The 17,509-nt window shown below is 42.0% G+C and overlaps 2 protein-coding genes across 3 annotated transcripts in view; one reads left to right on the forward strand and one right to left on the reverse strand.

Moving 5' to 3' along the window:
• Positions 1-16,028, reverse strand: part of KIAA0825 (KIAA0825 ortholog) — a 116,080-nt gene extending 100,052 nt beyond the window's left edge. The window contains exon 1 of the mRNA XM_026649172.2: positions 15,957-16,028. The gene's annotated coding sequence lies outside the window, so the exon portion shown is untranslated. The remainder of the gene's footprint in view (positions 1-15,956) is intronic.
• Positions 16,029-16,108: 80 nt separating this feature from the next.
• SLF1 (SMC5-SMC6 complex localization factor 1) overlaps positions 16,109-17,509 on the forward strand; it is an 82,817-nt gene continuing 81,416 nt past the window's right edge. For both annotated transcript variants that reach the window (XM_024206889.2, XM_026649173.2), the window contains exons 1-3: positions 16,109-16,265; positions 17,003-17,116; positions 17,307-17,382. In XM_024206889.2, the coding sequence (XP_024062657.1) occupies positions 17,003-17,116; positions 17,307-17,382 (190 nt within the window). In that variant the 5' untranslated portion in view covers positions 16,109-16,265. The remainder of the gene's footprint in view (positions 16,266-17,002; positions 17,117-17,306; positions 17,383-17,509) is intronic.

Raw genomic sequence — 17,509 nt, forward strand, 5'->3', positions numbered from 1 at the left:
GTACCCTGACTGCCCAAAACCTTCTCCACCCCTCCAAAAAGCCCCCCCCCCGAACTCCCGACCCCCCCCATCTCTTGATTGCCCCCTCCAGAACCTCCCTGCCCCTTCTCCGAACCCCTGGCCTCCTTACCCTGCCGCTCGTCCCGGCACGCTGGAGAGCGGGGGAGGAGCTCCAGACTGCCGGAGGCGATCTGCGAATGCAGGGAGGGAGGGAGGGAGTGAGTGATCTCTGCTGCAGGGGAAGCGGAGGAGGGGCTCTCTCTGGCTGTCGGAGCCCCATGTAAGTGGCACCATCCGGCCGGCTGCCCTGTTAGCCGCGCATGCTCTGCAGGGGGGGGTGGGGTGAAGTCCAGACATTTACAAATTCCCCCCGGACGCTATTTTTAGCTCAAAAAGCCGGACATGTCCGGGGGAATCCGGACGAATGGTAACCCTATTGAAATCTACCTTTTGACAGAAACACTCTTCATTTGTTGGTATCCATAACAACACTAAAATGGCCTGTTCTCTGCTTCAGAGACATTACTCTTTCCAAAGTCAATAAGACATTGCCTTTTTGGCAAGTACTATTTGCTTCATCCACTTGCTGGCCAAGTCTTCCCAACTGACAGTGATAAATAAGTTATGTACACATGCTAAATATATTTTAGAAAATAAAGTTGCTACTATTATGAGTTTTTGTGAGAAGTTTCAGAGAATTGATAGCCCAATAGGACTGGTTGGTACTGGTAGTGACTCAGAACTCTTACGGCAAAGATAAATGAAAGCATGAAGATACAATATACATCTGTAAGATCTGTCGGTGACGAGAAATATCCTGCAGATTGATGTGAGGACAAACATCTCCATGATAAATCTCTTCTAGCATCTTACAAACAGCACTTGAAAAAAAAATTACGCACTATACATCAGCCTCAGGACTAAAACCTACTAACCGTGTAAAAAAAGTAAGTATCTAGTACAATAATACATTTCCTGGCAGTCCCAATAACATAAATGAATAAAACAATTGTGTAGTGTATAATTATAACTGTTAGTGGTTTATTTATTTTTAAAAAATATATAACTTGGTAATACTCTTGCCTTTGTTATACTTTCTTTACCATCCTGATTTTACTTTCACCCTCCTCCCTCTTTTTTTCTTTTTGATCACAGTACATGGTATATATTTTCCTGCATTGCTTTCAGCATATTTTCTTTTCTCTTTCCTTCCATAACCTTATACTTCTTCATCTTTCTTTCCTTTCATCCAAGGCAACCACAGATGTAATGAACAGTAGGAAAGGCAAGAAATAGATGGGGAAATATGTTGCCCCAGTGGTTGTATCACATCTGAAATTACTTTTTAAGCTCTGTGGGATAGGATTCAAATTCATCTGCATCATGTGACATCAAACATGGTGTTAGGGACTGCTTAATAAAAACATAGCTTTCTGCACTGTAATGCTTGTCCTTTGTGAAGAAAAACAAAAAGGGAAAGAATAACTCCTTGATTGGAAGTTAAAATAAAAATATACATTTGTTTTAATATGTGGTCACAATTATAGAACTATCACTATGCACATGCACCAATACACTTGCAAGTGCTTAGAGAAGTCTAGTGCATAACAGAGATAAAGAATTTAAATAAATAAATAAATAAATAAAATGAATTCATATATTAGGTGAAAAATGCCCTGTGGCTATATCAGGAAAGGATAGGAAGAGTAATTTGAACAAGGAAAGGGATTGCTGACTAGCTCATGAAGGGCATTCTACATAGGGGAGGCAATATTAGAAGGCTGTGAGGAAAGCAGACCAATTAAGCATCCAAGGCTGTTATCACTGGTTTAGGTCAGAGGGAGAGAAAGGGAACAGGATAGGAAATTTGAGTCAGACAGACAGGGAGGGGCAGGGTAAGGCACAGTCCTGAAGGCAAGGACAAGAAGCTTGAACTTGATACAGTGGTGAAAAGGGACCTATTGGAGGGATTCAAATCTTTGTCTATGCAAATAAATAAATAATGAATAAATAAATAAAAAGTTAGCAGCAGCTGACAATGGGTGTTAGTAACAGGTTCACCTGAATTACATCTGAAAATGGTTAATCTAAAAGGATATGCAGAACCAAACTGTGCTCAGCACCATTTCAAAATACATGGTTGAGCAAGGTACTGAGCCCTTTTGTCCTGTCTACATTTGTAGAAAACCAATTTTTATTATAGTGATAGACTCAAGGAGCGCAACTCAAGGTTGTACCAACATGGGGAACAGCTATTTAATGATAGCAGAGAAACGTATAACATGATCCAATGGCTGGACATTGAAACTAAACAAATTTAGACTGGAGATAATGTATAAATTTTTAACAACGAGAGTAATTAAACATTGAACCGATTTGCCCAGGATCATGGCTAGGGCCCTACCAAATTCACAACCATGAAAAATGCGTCACGGACCGTAAAATCTCATCTCCCCCTGTGAAATCTATATAGTATAGTGTAAAAGCACACAAAAGACTAGATTTCATGGGGGAGACCAGTGTTTCTCAAATTGGGGGCCCTGAGCCAAAAGGGAGTTGCAGGGGCAGTTGCAAGGTTATTTTAGAGTGGTCGTGGTATTGCCACCCTCACTTCTGTGCTGCCTTCAGAGCTGGGAGGCTAGAGAGTGGCAGCCATTGGCCAGGCACCAAGCTCTGAAGGCAGCGCCCCACCAGCAGCAGCTCAGAAGTAAGGGTGGCAATACCATACCATGCCACCCTTACTTCTGCGCTGCTGCCTTCAGAGCTAGGCAGCCAGAGAGTGGCAGCTGCTGACTGAGGGCCCAGATCTGCATACCATGCCATCCTTACTTCTGCACGGCTGCTGGCGGCAGCTCTGCCTTCAGAGCTGGGCTCCCGGCCAGCAGCTGCTGCTCTTCAGCTACTAGGGTGACCAGATGTTCCAATAAAATCAGGACTGTCCCGATATTTAACCCTTTGTCCCACGTCCCGATCCATGTACGATGGGGACCCCATTTGTCCTGATATTCAGGTAAGGACGTGAGCGGGAGGGAGGCGCCGATTCCGTGGGTGCACCCACGGGGAAAAATTAGCGGGTGCGCCGCATGCAGTGGCAGCCAAGCTCCCCATTCGTTGCCTCCTTCTCCTACTCCCCCCAGAACGCCACGTCCCCGCTCCTCCCCCTCCCTCCCAGCGCTTCCGCCTCCCCCGCTGACTAACAGCTGTTTGGTGGCACTTAGGACTTTCCAGTAGGGAGGAGGAGGAGGGGGGACACGGCACGCTCAGGGGAGGAGGCAGAGAAGAGGCAGGGCAAGGACTTGGGGGAAGGGGGTGGAATGGGGGCAAGGTGAGGGCGGTGCAGGGGCAGAAAGAGGCAGGGGAGCGGGCAAGCACCCATCAGGCAGAGGGGAAGTCGGCGCCATAGAAGGCGAGTGGTGGGTGGGAGGGGTGAAGAGGCAAGCGGCAAGCCAGCAGCGGGTGTGGGGGGGTGAAGAGGTGAGTGGCGGGCCAGCGACAGGCAGGGGGTGTAAGGAGGCGAGCGGTGGGTGGGGGACTGAGGAGGGACGCAGCAAGCCATCAGCGGGCCGGGGGATGAGGAAGGGCGCAGTGGCTGGGAGGCCGAGCAGGGAGGGGGCAGGACCTGGGGCAGAGTGGGGGTGGAGCCTGGGAGGAGCAGGGGTGGACTGTGGGCGGGGCTGACGGCAGTCGAACGTGTCCCAATATTTTACTGTTGTGATCTGGTCAACCTATCAGCTGCCCAGCTCTGGAGGCAGTGCCGTCGTCAGCAGCAGCACAGAAGAAAGGGTAGCACTACCACCCCCCCCCACAATAACTCCCCACACACACACAACTGCTTTTTGGATCAGGACCCCTACAATTACAACACCATGAAATTTCTGATTTAAATAGCTGAAATAATGAAATTTATGATTTTTTAAATCCCATGATTGTGAAATTGATCAAAATGGAATTTGGTAGGGCCCTAATCATGGCAGATTCTTCATCACTGACAATTTATGAATCAAAATTAGATGTTTTCCCAAAATATATGCTGTAGGAATTATTTTGGGCAAGTTCTATGCCTGTGTTATACAGGGGGAGGTCAGACTAGATTATCATAGTGGTCCCTTCTGGTTTTAGAATCTATGAACCTATGAGCATTGATTCAGCAGCACCAAATCACAGCACATGTTGTCTATAGTGGGTTTGTTGTGGAGAGCAGACAGCCTAATGAGGTCAGATTGATGTAAGAGGATGATTTAAGCTGGGTTTTTTTTATAAGAACTGACAGGAGACCAGGTGAGTGCTGAGACCAGAGAGGATGAGATTTCAGAAGTCACAATGGAAGGTGATTAGGACGTAGACAAAAGTTTTAGTTGCGCGAGATGAAAGCAAAGGAGGCATCTTTGAAATACTATGGAGAAAGAAGCTTCAGGATGTTAATACACAGTTGTAATTAAGAATTAAAATCAACAAGGTTCAGAAAATAGTATTAGTAAATTGTGAAAACTATTCTACCACATTGCATATGTGCATCAAGGCATGAAACATACTGCTACATAGAGCAGTACAAATGTATACATTTGTGGAAAAGGAATTAATTGTTAGGTGAACTATAACTTTTGCATGTATGGCTTCTGTGCATTTAACTTTTTAGCTATAAGATTACTGTTTTCAATTTTGGCCCTATAAGTTAACATGCCACCATAGTGAAGGATGCCACACATTGTATTCACTGTGTATGTTGTGGAAGCGCTGGTCATGGCTCCATAATTAAGGAAGCCTTATGAAATGGCCTTAAAATGAGACACAAAGAAAGTTATGTTTTTCCTGTACATGCAGGCGGTCTTTCTGTGGGAAATTTCATACAATGTTAGATAAATCGAAGTGTAAAAACTATGTAGCTTCTGACTGATTTCCTTTTATAAATTTTTAACATGAAGTGTTTGATATTGGGCTGTAACTGAAAATTGTCTGTGGCATTCCAACATGTATTTAGTTGAATGATATCTGTTAAAAAAATTTGCTCATCTACAAAAACATTGGTAAAGAGGGTAATCGTCAGTAGATCTTGTGCAACAGATAAGGTTTTTTAATATAAATATATGTAGGATAAAATCTTTTCCCATCATATGCATAAAATATTCTCCATTGGATAACTTTCTTTCGGTAATTACACTTTTCTGTGAGATTATATTTTACAAAAGAGAATGTTTTATGCATGTACTGTACCATTATCACACACCACTTGTTCATTATAGGCAGAGCTGCTAGCACCTCTAGTTAAGGCTGCTGCACACTTCACATTATAAAACCCTGTTTTCAGTTGCTTATGACTGCTGAAGTTTTAACTGCTTGAGCTGAAATGTAAAGGCCACGTGTTTGCCTCAGTCTAAATCTTTTTGGGGAAAATGTGACTTAAAATGGTTCAATTGTTTCTGATACATGGTTAGGAAAAATACACTGTTTGTCCCTTTTTGGGGGGTTATTTTTGTTTTGTTTTGGGTTTTGTTTTGTTTGTATTTATTTATTTTTTACAACTGTTCTGTTGACAAGCTAGTTCCTCCATGCTATAATGTATCTCATCATGGGATAGGGATTATAAATTCTAATTCTATTGTATGAGACAATATATTCATGTAATGTTTAAGAAAAGTTTTGTAAATGATATTCAATAGTTCATGGATTAGGGACCCAATCTTATGGAGTTCCAGGGGCTTCTGTATAGATTATTTAGCTTAATCTTTCTATCTACCCAATGGGACTCAGTGCTCAGTGTAGAAGATACCATCAGAGATGATTAATTTTGCAGTTCTCAAATTCTGGATTGTCTCTCCAGAGATAACATGCTTGTAAACAGCAAAAATGTTTTAAATAAATATATAGAGGTGAGAAATAACAGACCTCAACCCTTTTGTCCCTCTGCAAATTTGTGTACACAGTGTCAATCCCTTACCTCTCTCTAAAAGTACAAAGTTTCAAAAAGTTCAATGAATAGAAGATTGTTGGGGACGGAATAGATCTGGACAAGGAGAAGAAGTCTGGAGATAAATTTGAGAAGGGAGGGACAGGCAGTAGAAACAAAAGTGAAACTGTTTGAGCAGCATATTCCAGAAGTCTTAAGGTCTTTCTGAGTGTAGCCTTCATTGATTGAGATCTACCATACCATTTTCTCACTAGAAGACAAAACCTATAATGGCAGCAGGCCGTAAAAGAGACCCAATTTGGGAATATTTTAATGAAGTTCCTCTACCTGTGGGTAAGACAGGCATGCGTGCAAAATGCAAACAGTGCAACAAAGAAATGCAAGGCCTGGTTGCCCGAATGAAGCAACATCATGAGAAGTGTTCCTTCTCAGGAGGAAGCTGCGTTGAAGATGATGAAAGGAACATGTCTGAACATGCACAATCTTCAGTTTGGTAAACTTTTTTATTTCATACTTCTTTCTTAAGGACTGCCTGTCTTCCTTCTGGACTATTCTTGAATTCTCATGTTTGAGCAAAAAATATAGTTGTTACTCTATAGTACTATCATTATAGATGCAGTTGTGATAAAAAATAAATAGCTGAAATAGGCAGATCTTTTTACAATTTCACCTTTAAAGTAGTACTGAGTGTCAGTGAATGCAGTGAGTAATACTAAACGAGCAGTATGGTAATAATAATTAAATAACTGCATTGATTTATTTTGTTTAGGAGAATCCATCCTCAACGTACAGGATTCTGAAGGCTATCCACCTTCAAGATCACCATCATTATCTATAGTTTCAGAGTTATCTGCCAATGATAGTGTTTCTGTCACATCATGTATGTCACATAGCCACAGTATATCACCGGTAGCAAAAAGAAAAAAAAAATCTCCATCATCCAGAAACAACCATAAATAAGTTTGTAATAAGAACCAGCAGATTACAAAAAGAGGTAACTGATGAAAAAATTGCCGGGTTTGTTTATGCAACAAACTCTCCTTTCTGTATGATTGAGAACCCATACTTCATTAACATGGTTCAGTCATTAAGACCAGGACACAATCCACCCAGCAGAGCAGATGTCGCAGGCAAATTGCTGGATAAAGTGTATGAAAGAGAAATTGAGCAGTGTGCAAAAGGTCTGGAAGGTGAAATTGTTAACCTGGATCTTGATGGGTGGAGCAATGTCCACAATGATCCTGTTGCATGTGCTTATGTGACAACAGAAGAAGGGAATGTCTTCCTTACAGAAACAATTGATACATCAGGAAATGAACACACAGCAGAATACTTACAAGTAGCAGCAGTAAAAGCTATAACAAACTGTGAAAAAAAATTCAAATGTCTAATACGCAGCTTGGTCACAGACAATGCTGCAAATGTATCCAAGATGAGAAGAAGTTAGGAGAGTCCCAAGCTAATAACATACAGTTGCAGTGCTCATTTGATGCACCTCCTAGCCAAAGACTTCAGTCTCAGAAATAAAGGCTAATATTGTTGAAATTGCAATATACTTCCGTAACAACCACTTTTCAGCAGTTGCTCTGAAAAAAATAGGAGGAACCAAGCTAACTCTCCCACAAGACGTGCGATGGAACTCAGCAGTGGACTGTTTTGAGCACTATATCAAGAACTGGCCTAATCTGATGACAGTTTGTGAACAAAATTGTGGAAAAAATAGATGGCACTGTCACAGCCAAAGTTCTCAACATTGGGCTTAAGAGAAATGTTGAACACATGCTAAGTACCCTGAAGCCTATTTTTTTAGCCTTGAACAAAATGCAGTGAAATAGCTGTTTTATTGCTGATGCTGTTGAAATTTGGAAGGAACTGAGTGAGATCTTAAAAAGAGAAATATGCAATGACAGAGTTAAATTACAAGCATTAAAAAAACAAATGGGAAAAGCACTATCTCCAGCTCATTTTCTTGCAAATATTCTCAATACTCGGTACCAGGGTCAAACCTTAACTGCTGAAGAAGAGGAGTTGGCTATGACATGGACATCCAGCAATCATCCCTCCATAATAAACTTAAGAGCTAAGGGTGAACCATTCAAGAAATATATGTTTGCTGATGATGTTTTAAAGAAAGTCACACCAGTGAACTGGTGGAAGTCACTTAAGCACTTGGATTCAGAGACTGTTGAAGTGATAATCTCACTTTTAACAGCAGTAGCTTCTTCTGCTCGTGTAGAAAGAATATTTTCTTCCTTTGGACTAATTCATTCCAAACTGAGAAATCATTTGGGACCTGAAAAAGCAGGAAAGGTCGTTTTTCTTTTCCAGATTATGAACAAACAGGAAAATGAAGGTGAAGACGACTGAGTTAGCTGCAGAAGCCAATATTTTAAGTTTCTCATGTTGACCTGGCTGACGTAGTCGATTTAATTTTTTTTTAATTCATTTAACTATTTTAGTTAAAAACAATTTTAACAAAAAAACCCTGATTTTAAAAAACTTGAATGTTGAACTAAATTCAAAAATTCATAAGCTTATTTTGTTAAAATATTATATGTTTGCTGTTGAAGAAAAAAATCCAGAATACATAACGTCGTTATTTTAGTTAAATAAAACAATTTAAATGTCTGTCCATGTTCTCCTCCTAAAACAGCATGGCAAGAAAATCCTCCAAATATTAATGATTAACCTGTTGAATTTAAGACAGTTCACTTCCCAATGACTTCATAAATATCTGCTTCAATTACCTTTGGTAAATGGAATAACCAAACAATCATTCATTTTCTAATATAGCTGTAAAACTAATCTGAAAATTTTTCAAAATAAATCACTTTCAAAATGTGTAGCGTGTACCTTCTAAAAATGAAACCTACATCTATCTCTGAGTTGTGAAGAATATGTATTAAGGTTATAACAACCAACAACAATGCACTTTTATGTAGAAATCCATGATTAAATCGAGTCTTCTTGACTAGTGATTTAAATCATGATTTGATTTAAACCCATTATTTGATTTAAATCAAATCCACCCTGGTTTGCTTTTTTAAAACTAAGGATATTCCATCATGTAGAATTATACTGGTCCTCACATGGGTTATCAGTAGGGCTGGAACTAATACCAGAGATTTTTTAGCTCTTCTATTCTGTTTCATAAACACAGCATTAAAAGCATCATCTTGCCACCATTAGTTGAAAATGGGGGAAGAATTAAAATAAGATTAACTAAATTGGCAGGAAATAGAGTGGTAACAGAAGACCATAATATCAATATACAGTACATACAGTATGTATCCAATTGTCAGTTTAAGGATGAGGTAATTGTTTACAGTTTGGTATGTGTCGAATGTTGGCATGCATCCAAGTAAAAGTGGAGCATGCTCAGCACAGAGGTAGACTTAAGGTCACCTAAGTAGGTAGGTCAAGCATGGCTCAGTGTAAATATAGGATAAAGGTTACAGACCATAATAGTACAGACCATAATAGTTGGCAGACCATATTAGCTAATACGGACCATAATATCAAACTGTTATATAAGAATCACTCAGCAAACAACTATTATTGGACAATAAGGGAAGGATCGTAAAAAAACCAATAGAGACTGGAATGATTGGAATGCGAGCATGATCAGAAAGGGTCTCCTGGCTGGCAAAACTGTATAAAAGACAGACAGTCAGTAGGCAATAGTTACTTAGTTAGGAGGAGAAGGAGAAGGTGAAGATGTTGGTGAAGTTGTTCAGAGAGGGAGGAGAAGATCAGGGTCAGAACACTGGGGTGGGTTTTGCAGCAGAAGGAAAAAACACCACAAGCAGTGCCAGCACCTGCAGCAACTAGCAGACCCTGACACAACAAAGGGAAAGAAACCTACGGAGAGTAGGCATGCTAGTTATAACGTAAATATAGAATAGAAATCATATTAATATGTTTGGAGCAATAAAGATGTGTGTTTGTGTTAGATCAGTGGTTCTCAACCTTTCCAGACTACTGTACCCCTTTCAGCAGTCTGATTTGTCTTGCATATCCCCAAGTTACACCTCACATAAAAACTACTTGCTTACAAAATCAGACACAAAAATTCAAGAGTCACAGCACACTATTACTTAAAAATTGCTTACTTTCCCATTTTACCATATTATAAATTAATTGGACTATAAATATTGTACTTACATTTCAGTGTACAGTATATAGAGCAGTATAACCAAGTCATTCTCTGGATGAAATTTCAGTTTGTACTGACTTCACTAGTGCTTTCTATGTAGCCTCTTGTAAAACTAGCCAAATATCCATATGAGCTGATGTACCCCCTGGAAGACATTGGGATACCCCCAGCAGTAGGTGTATCCCTGGTTGAGAACCACTGTGTTAGAGCTTAAACTTTATACATATAAAACAATGTAAGATTTCTGTCAGTAACTGCACACGGCTAATCACCATGTGTAGGGCGCAACACTTAATACTGTTCTAATTGTATGACATTGCAGTTCGGATATTTAGGAATTGTTATTATTAAGGAATTGTGTTGCTGAGATTACATTGTAGCCAGGGATCATCAGTGTGCTACTGTAATAGAAGATACTTTGTTTTGGAAAAGTACTGTCTGTGTGTCAATCAATTTTATCAGCAGACTGTATCTGATCTAAGATACTCTGGGGAGTTATTCTAAAAAGGGAACCTCTAGTAAACCTAGGGAATTTCTCTAGAGCGAGCCCCCATTCACCCTGCAGAAACAGATTAATAGGCTACCTAGAAAGGACCTCTGGTAAACCCAGGCGGGGGCAATAGATAAACTATTCTGGGGGTACCCTGGGTCTGATTTGGAGTAACAGAACCTTTAATGCACTGTACAGACCTCTGCTACATGAGCTAACATAGTAACCAATAGCAGGAACAGGTTGTCATCCAGTATGTAGATCAGCCTCTAGAGCAGGGGTTCTCAAACTTCATTGCACTGCAACCCACTTCCGACAACAAAAATTACTACATGAGCCCAGTGTCCTGTATTACTCTAGATTCTAGAGTCTAGAATCAGGGCCAGTGTTAGGGGGCGGTAAGCAGGGAAATCGCCTGTGGCCCCATTCCACAGGGGGCCGAGTGAAACTAAGTGGCTCACATGTTGGCTTCAGCCCCGAGCAGTGGGGCTCAGGCTTTAGCTTCTGCCCCCGGCAGCAGGGTGTCTAACACCAGCCCTGGCGACCCCATTAAAAGAAACTTGTGATCCACTTTGGGGTCGCGACCCCCAGTTTGAGAACCGCTGCTCTAGAGGGAGATGAGACACACTTTGCCAGTCGGTTTCACTGATATTTACTGGCCGCAAAGGTATGTTCAGGCACAGGAATCCTCATTTCTATTGCAAGTTCCTGGAAGTAGTGTCATCCAGGGGATACAGAAGCTGCAGACCCTGTCCTTCCGTCCCAAGCCTGAGCCATTCTGCCTAGTTGCCTAGCATGTCCCCCTGTGCTTCTGTACCTCCCACCCCAGACTGCCCTGTTACCCCTCTAGCTCCTGTCCCTGTCCTCACTCTTCTTTAACAAACTCTATTGAACATGACAAACTGTGATTTTCAGATGGTTATAACTCATCCAGATTGGTATGGATTTTCAAGCAAGAGATACCTTTTTGCTGCTAGGGTGAACCCCCTACCAAAATTCCACTCGCTACTGCACTCTATATTAGATGCTAAAGGTGCTCATCAAAATGGTTGCAAGAATTTAACACTGTTTTGCCAATGTACTTTTCCCTAACCTTGTTCTGAGAAATAGCTGAACTATTTTTGCTGTTTTTTGTTTTTATTTTCCAGAAACATTCAACCTGAGATGAAGATGCAGCATGAAAATTTCAGCCTGAACTAACAATGTTTGGCAAAGTTGTAAGCAATGAAAATGCTTAGAATGGAAAGTGTTAGCCAACATTTACTATTGGTGGTGCTGCAAGCTCCACCTATAATTTCCGTAGATTCCAAGGCCAGAGGGGCCCATCGTATAACACAGGCCATAGAACTTCCCCAAAATAATTCCTAGAGCATTTCTTTTAGAAAAAATATCCAGTCTTGATTTAAAATTGCCAGTGATGGAGACGCCTCCATGACTTTTGCTAAATTATTTCAATGGTTATTACCCTCAGTTTAAAATTGACACACTATTTCCGGTCTGTATTTGTCTAGTTTCAACTTCCAGCCATTGGATTGTGTTATAACTTTCTCTGTTAGACTGAAGAGTCCATGATCAAATATTCGTTCCCATGCAGGTACAGTAACTCCTCACTTAAAGTTGTCCTGGTTAACCTTGTTTCGTTGTTACGTTGCTGATCAATTAGGGAACATGCTCGTTTAAAGTTTTGCAATGCTCCCTTCTAAGGTCGTTTGGCAGCCGCCTGCTTTGTCTACTGCTTGCAGGAGGAGCAGCCCGTTGCAGCTAGCTGGTGGGGGCTTGGAACCAGGGTGGACCGGCAGCCCCCCTATCAGCTCCCCACTCCCCTAAGTTCCCTGTGCTGCAGCCACCCAGCAGGCTAGCAATTGCAGCTGTCCCTCCCCACCCCTGCCATGTGCTGCTCCTGCCCTCTGCCTTGGAGCTGCTCCCCGAGTATTCTGCTTGCTGTGCGGGGGGGAGGAGGAGGGAAGGAAGAGGAGGGGTAATATCAGGGTGTCCCCCTCCCCCCTGCTCCTGCACCCCACTTACCCCATCTTCCATAGAGCAGGGGGGACACACCAGGGCTCAGGATGGAGGGAGCTTGCAGCAGCTGGTCTCAGCAAGCTGATCTAATTAACAAGGCAGTGTACTTAAAGGGAGGAAATGCGCATCTCTCTCTCTCACACATACCCCCTCCCTCCATTCCTGCTGCCTTGCAGAGTGAGAGAGTTAACCCTTGAGGGCTCAGCCAATTGCTAGTTCATCATTTAGCAGTAAGGGAAATATCCCACCCTCTGTCTCCTCCACCAAGGTTCACAATCATCACTGTGTACCAGTATTAAATTGTTTGTTTAAAACTTATACTATGGGTGTGTATATATATGTCTTTTGTCTGGTGAAAAAAATTGCCCTGGAACCTAACCCTCTCATTTACATTAATTCTTATGGGGAAATTGGATTCGCTTAACATCATTTCGCTTAAAGTCGCATTTTTCAGGAACATAACTACAACGTTAAGCGAGGAGTTACTGTACTTACAGTCTGTAATCAAGTCCCTTCTTAACCTTCTCTTTGTTAGGCACAAGAAGCTCAATCTATTTAACTTATTTCTATAAGTAGGCTTGGCAGAATTCAAATTTTATTGTTTTTTATAATTTTGACAGATATCAATGTATATTTGTAAGCATTTTTCTCATTAACTATTTAAAGTTCCAAAATTGTGCAAAATTATATGTTAAGTATTTTTCATTCATTTTTATCTATAATCTTTCACAGTTGTGGGAAATTATGGGGGGCAGACAACAACGGGTATCAGATAATTATTTAATGACAGCAATGTTGAGATTCAAAAAGTTAAAGCTTTATAATCATTAAAAACAAAATGTCAACATCACATATATGTTTTAATATACAAAATAAATATCCTTGAATCAAACTAAGTTCTTAAGCAGTATTTTTCTTACTTTACCTATCTGTAAATTTCAATGATTTTTTATGGAAACTTTTTTTTTTGAGTGTGTGTGTGTATGGTGAAACGGACACCAAGCTAATTCTTCCAAGCCTAACTCTAAGGCACATTTCCTAATCTTTTAATCATTCTTGTGGTTCTTCTCTGAACCCTCTCCAATTTATCAACATCTTTCTTGAATTATGGACATCAGGACTGGACGCAATATTCCAGGAGCTGTCACACCAGTGCCAAATACAGAGGTAAAATAACCTCTCTGCTCCTGCTTGAGATTCCCCTATTTATGCACCCAAGGACTGCATTAGCTTTTTTGGCCAAAGCATCACACTGGCAGCTCATGTTCATCTTATTATCCCCCATGACCCCAATTCTTTTTCATAGTCACTGCTTGCCAGGAAAGAGGTCCCCAAGTATAGCCTACATTCTTTGTTCCTACTTGCATACATTTACATTTAGCCATATGAAAACACATTATTTGCTTGCGCCCAGATTACCAAGCAATGCAGATTGCTCTGTATCAGTGACCTGTCCTCTTCATTATTTACCACTCCCCAAATTTTTCTGTCATCTGCAAACTTTATCACTGATGACTTTGTGTCTTCTTCCAGGTCATTGATAAAAAGGTAAAATAGCAGAGGGCCAAGAACTGATCCCTGCAGGACCCCACTAGGAACACAGCTGTTTAATGATTATTCCCTACTTAGAATTCTATTTTGAGACCTATCAATTAATCATTTTTTAATCCATTTAATGTGTGCCATCGTAATTTTATATTGTTCCAATTTTACAAAATGTTGTATGGTACCAAGTCAAATGCCATACAGAAATATAAGCACATTACATCAACACTATTCTTTTCATCCATCAAATTCAGAATCTCATAAAAAAATTACATAAAATTAGTTTGAGAAGATTTTCCATAAACCCATGTTGATTGGCATTAATTATGTTACCCTCCCTTAATTCTTTATTTATGCAGTCCCATATCAACCACTCCATTTTCTTGCCTATGACTGATGGCAAACTAAGAGGCTTATAGTTACCCGGGTCATCCTGCTTACCCTTTTAAAATACTGGCATAACATTAATTTTCTTCAGTGTTCTGGAACTTCCCCCGTATTCCAAGACTTATTGAAAATCAACATTAATGGTCCGATGAGCACCTGAAGCAGCACTTCAAAAACTCTTGGGTGCAAGTTATCTGGACCTGCTGATTTCAAAGTGTTTAATTTTAATAGTTACTATTTAACATTCTCCTGAGAACACCAGTGGAATGGAAAGAGTGTTATTATCATGACTACATCATCTGTTTTCTCCCTGCAAACACAAAACAGAAATATTTAACACTTCTGCTTTTTCTCCATAATTCTACCATTTCCATCTAGTAATAGATAATAATTGACCTAGATAATCCTAACTAGGGATACCTAGCATTTGTAGAAGACTTGCATTTTCAAACTAGCCATTAATCAAACTTCACAACATCTCTTTTGAAGTAGATGGCTAAGACTTATTTGCCTAGTGGGGAAACTGAGGCAAAGAAGGTACATGTTAGCCATTCTTCAACGAAAAAACTTCAGAAACTGACTTCAAAGAGAAACTGCAGAGCTACAATTTATTTGCAAACTTAAACACCATCAATTTGGGCTTGAATGGGGACTAGGAGTGGCTGGCTCACTACGAAAGTAATTTTCCCTTTCTTGGTATTGATACCTCCTCATCACTTATTGAGAGTGGACCACATCCACCCTGACTAAACTGGCCTTCAACATTGGTTCTCCACTTGTAAGGTAACTCCCTTTTCTTCATGTGCCTGTATCTGTAATTTTCACTCCATGCGTCTGAAGAAGTGGGGTTTTTACCCAGGAAAGCTTATGCCCAAATAAATCTGTTAGTCTTTAAAGTGCCACCGGACTCCTCGTTGTTTTTATGATTTGTGCAAGGTCACAAAAGAAGTTAGCGCAGGACCAGAAACAGACCCTCCCCAACTCAGTGTCCCGACTAGTTCCAGGCCCTTCTTCTAACCAAATGTGCCCTCTTTAATTTATAGCACCACCACTACCACTTGCCAAAAGGAATAAATTGTGGGGCGGCAGCCTGCGGTCGCCACCAGGTGCTCACCCCGCGACAGACGGCGGCACAGGGCGTGTGACCCGGCCCTGGCGAGCGGCGCCGGAGCGCCACACGCTGTCAAGCAGCCAGGTTAGTTATTAAGAGGCACAGGGAGGACTAACGGTCAGTCATAAGGAGCGTCCTGTTGGGGGGGGAGGCTGGGGAGCCGGGTCCGGGGGGCAGGAGAGGGGCTAGTGGGGCGCGGGTGCCTGCCGGGGCGGTTCGAGAGGGGCCCAGCTCCCCAGCAGGGGCGTGTTGGGACACAGCGGCCCGGGGATGTCTCGGACCCTGCCCACGGTCTCTCCGCCCCGCCAGGCTCCAGCGATACAGCAGCGCCAGGCTCACTTACCGGCCGGGCCCCGCTCGGCTCCGTGTTCGCAGCCCCAGAGACCAGGGAGCGTCAGTGACAACGTCCCGGAACGGCTGGGTCCCACATCCGGAGGCGGGGCCGGCCGCTGCCGGCGGGAAGGAGGTTGCAGGGGCTGGTATGGCGGGGCGCCCGCCGCCTCTTACAGCGGCTCCGGGAGCGGCGGGGTCGGATCTTCTACAGCCGCTGCGGCGCTGCCCCCTCCCCAGAGCAGCGCTTGGGCTGCCAGTGCCAGCGGGGCTGTTTGGTCCCCTGCGCTGTGTGAGCGCGACCGTCCCCCGGCAGGGAAAGGTGAGCGCACCGGGGTGACCGAGTGTGGCCTCCCCCTGCTCCCATGGTAGGTGTGGGCGGGTGAGAGCTGGGTACCCCACCGTGATGCACGCCCTAGGCCCAGCACTGCTACGCAAACTGTGCACTAATATCGATGTAGAATTGACTGGTGGTGCCCCATGAAGTACCGTTGCTGGTTCAGGTTTGAAAATGCAGTTGGCGCCACCTCTATTCAACATCCTGTCTCCTCCCCTTCTGTTCTACTCCTCCTATTAAGATTCCCTGGGGCCCTTTCTGCTGCAGCCTACCTTGCCTAGGGCAGCTGGTTTCCCTTTGCCTATTATGGACTCCCCCCTCCCCGCAGTGGCTGGTCTGAGTCCCTCTGTCTGTATCCAGGGGTTTCGTTAGGGAACAGTCAGCTTCTTTTATAAAGCAGCCTCAGCAGCAGACCTTGTTGGCAGGTCTAACTCTCTTCTTTGAGGTGGGCAGGCTGGCACACAAGGGTGCAGAGCTGGGAGCATTATGTAGGTGTTCAGTGTTGTCTGGAACCTCAACTTTAGGCTATTCTCTTTAGTGTACATTAATGCTACTTAGTAACCATTTAAAATGGTTATGTTTTGTAGTAGCATTACTCTAATAGAAGCATTTGTTTATATAGCTATATTGTCTTTAATTTTATCCAAAAATGTGGAAGTTCAAATACAACTGTACAAACAATTTATGCATATGCTTTTCCCCCTTAAAAAAAAAATGTACAGATGGCATGTGCTGTCCAAAAGCGAAGAATCCAACTAACTGGATTTAAGAAACAAGAAAAGGAGGCTATAGTTGAATTACTACTTACACTGGACTGTGTTTTTATTGATACTGAGGTGAGCATATACCTTTGTTGTTTCATTCATTAAATTCACAGATGAAGCAAAAGGAAGCAGCAGATAAGATAGAAGTCTATAGATAAATAGGCTGGATAATGGTCTAGACTTAAGTTTGTGCTAGTAGCTAAAAAAAATTTTTTTTTTTAAAAAGCCATTTTCAATGACACTTCTGTTTTTCTTTTGTTAGCAATACAGAAATTGCACACATCTTATAGCAAAACAGCTTTCCAAGAGTGAAAAGTTCTTAGCAGCTTGTGCAGCAGGTGAGTAACAAATTGTGGTATCCTCTTTAACTGTATCAGTTAATGAACAAATAAAGTTATTAACCTTTTTTCATAATTGTTCTTATCTTTGCTAATAAACAAGACTTTTGCTCAAGCTTGGATTTGC

Source organism: Terrapene carolina, unplaced genomic scaffold (assembly GCF_002925995.2).
Source record: "Terrapene carolina triunguis isolate 2854851 unplaced genomic scaffold, T_m_triunguis-2.0 Scaffold69, whole genome shotgun sequence".
NCBI lineage: Eukaryota > Metazoa > Chordata > Testudines > Emydidae > Terrapene > Terrapene triunguis.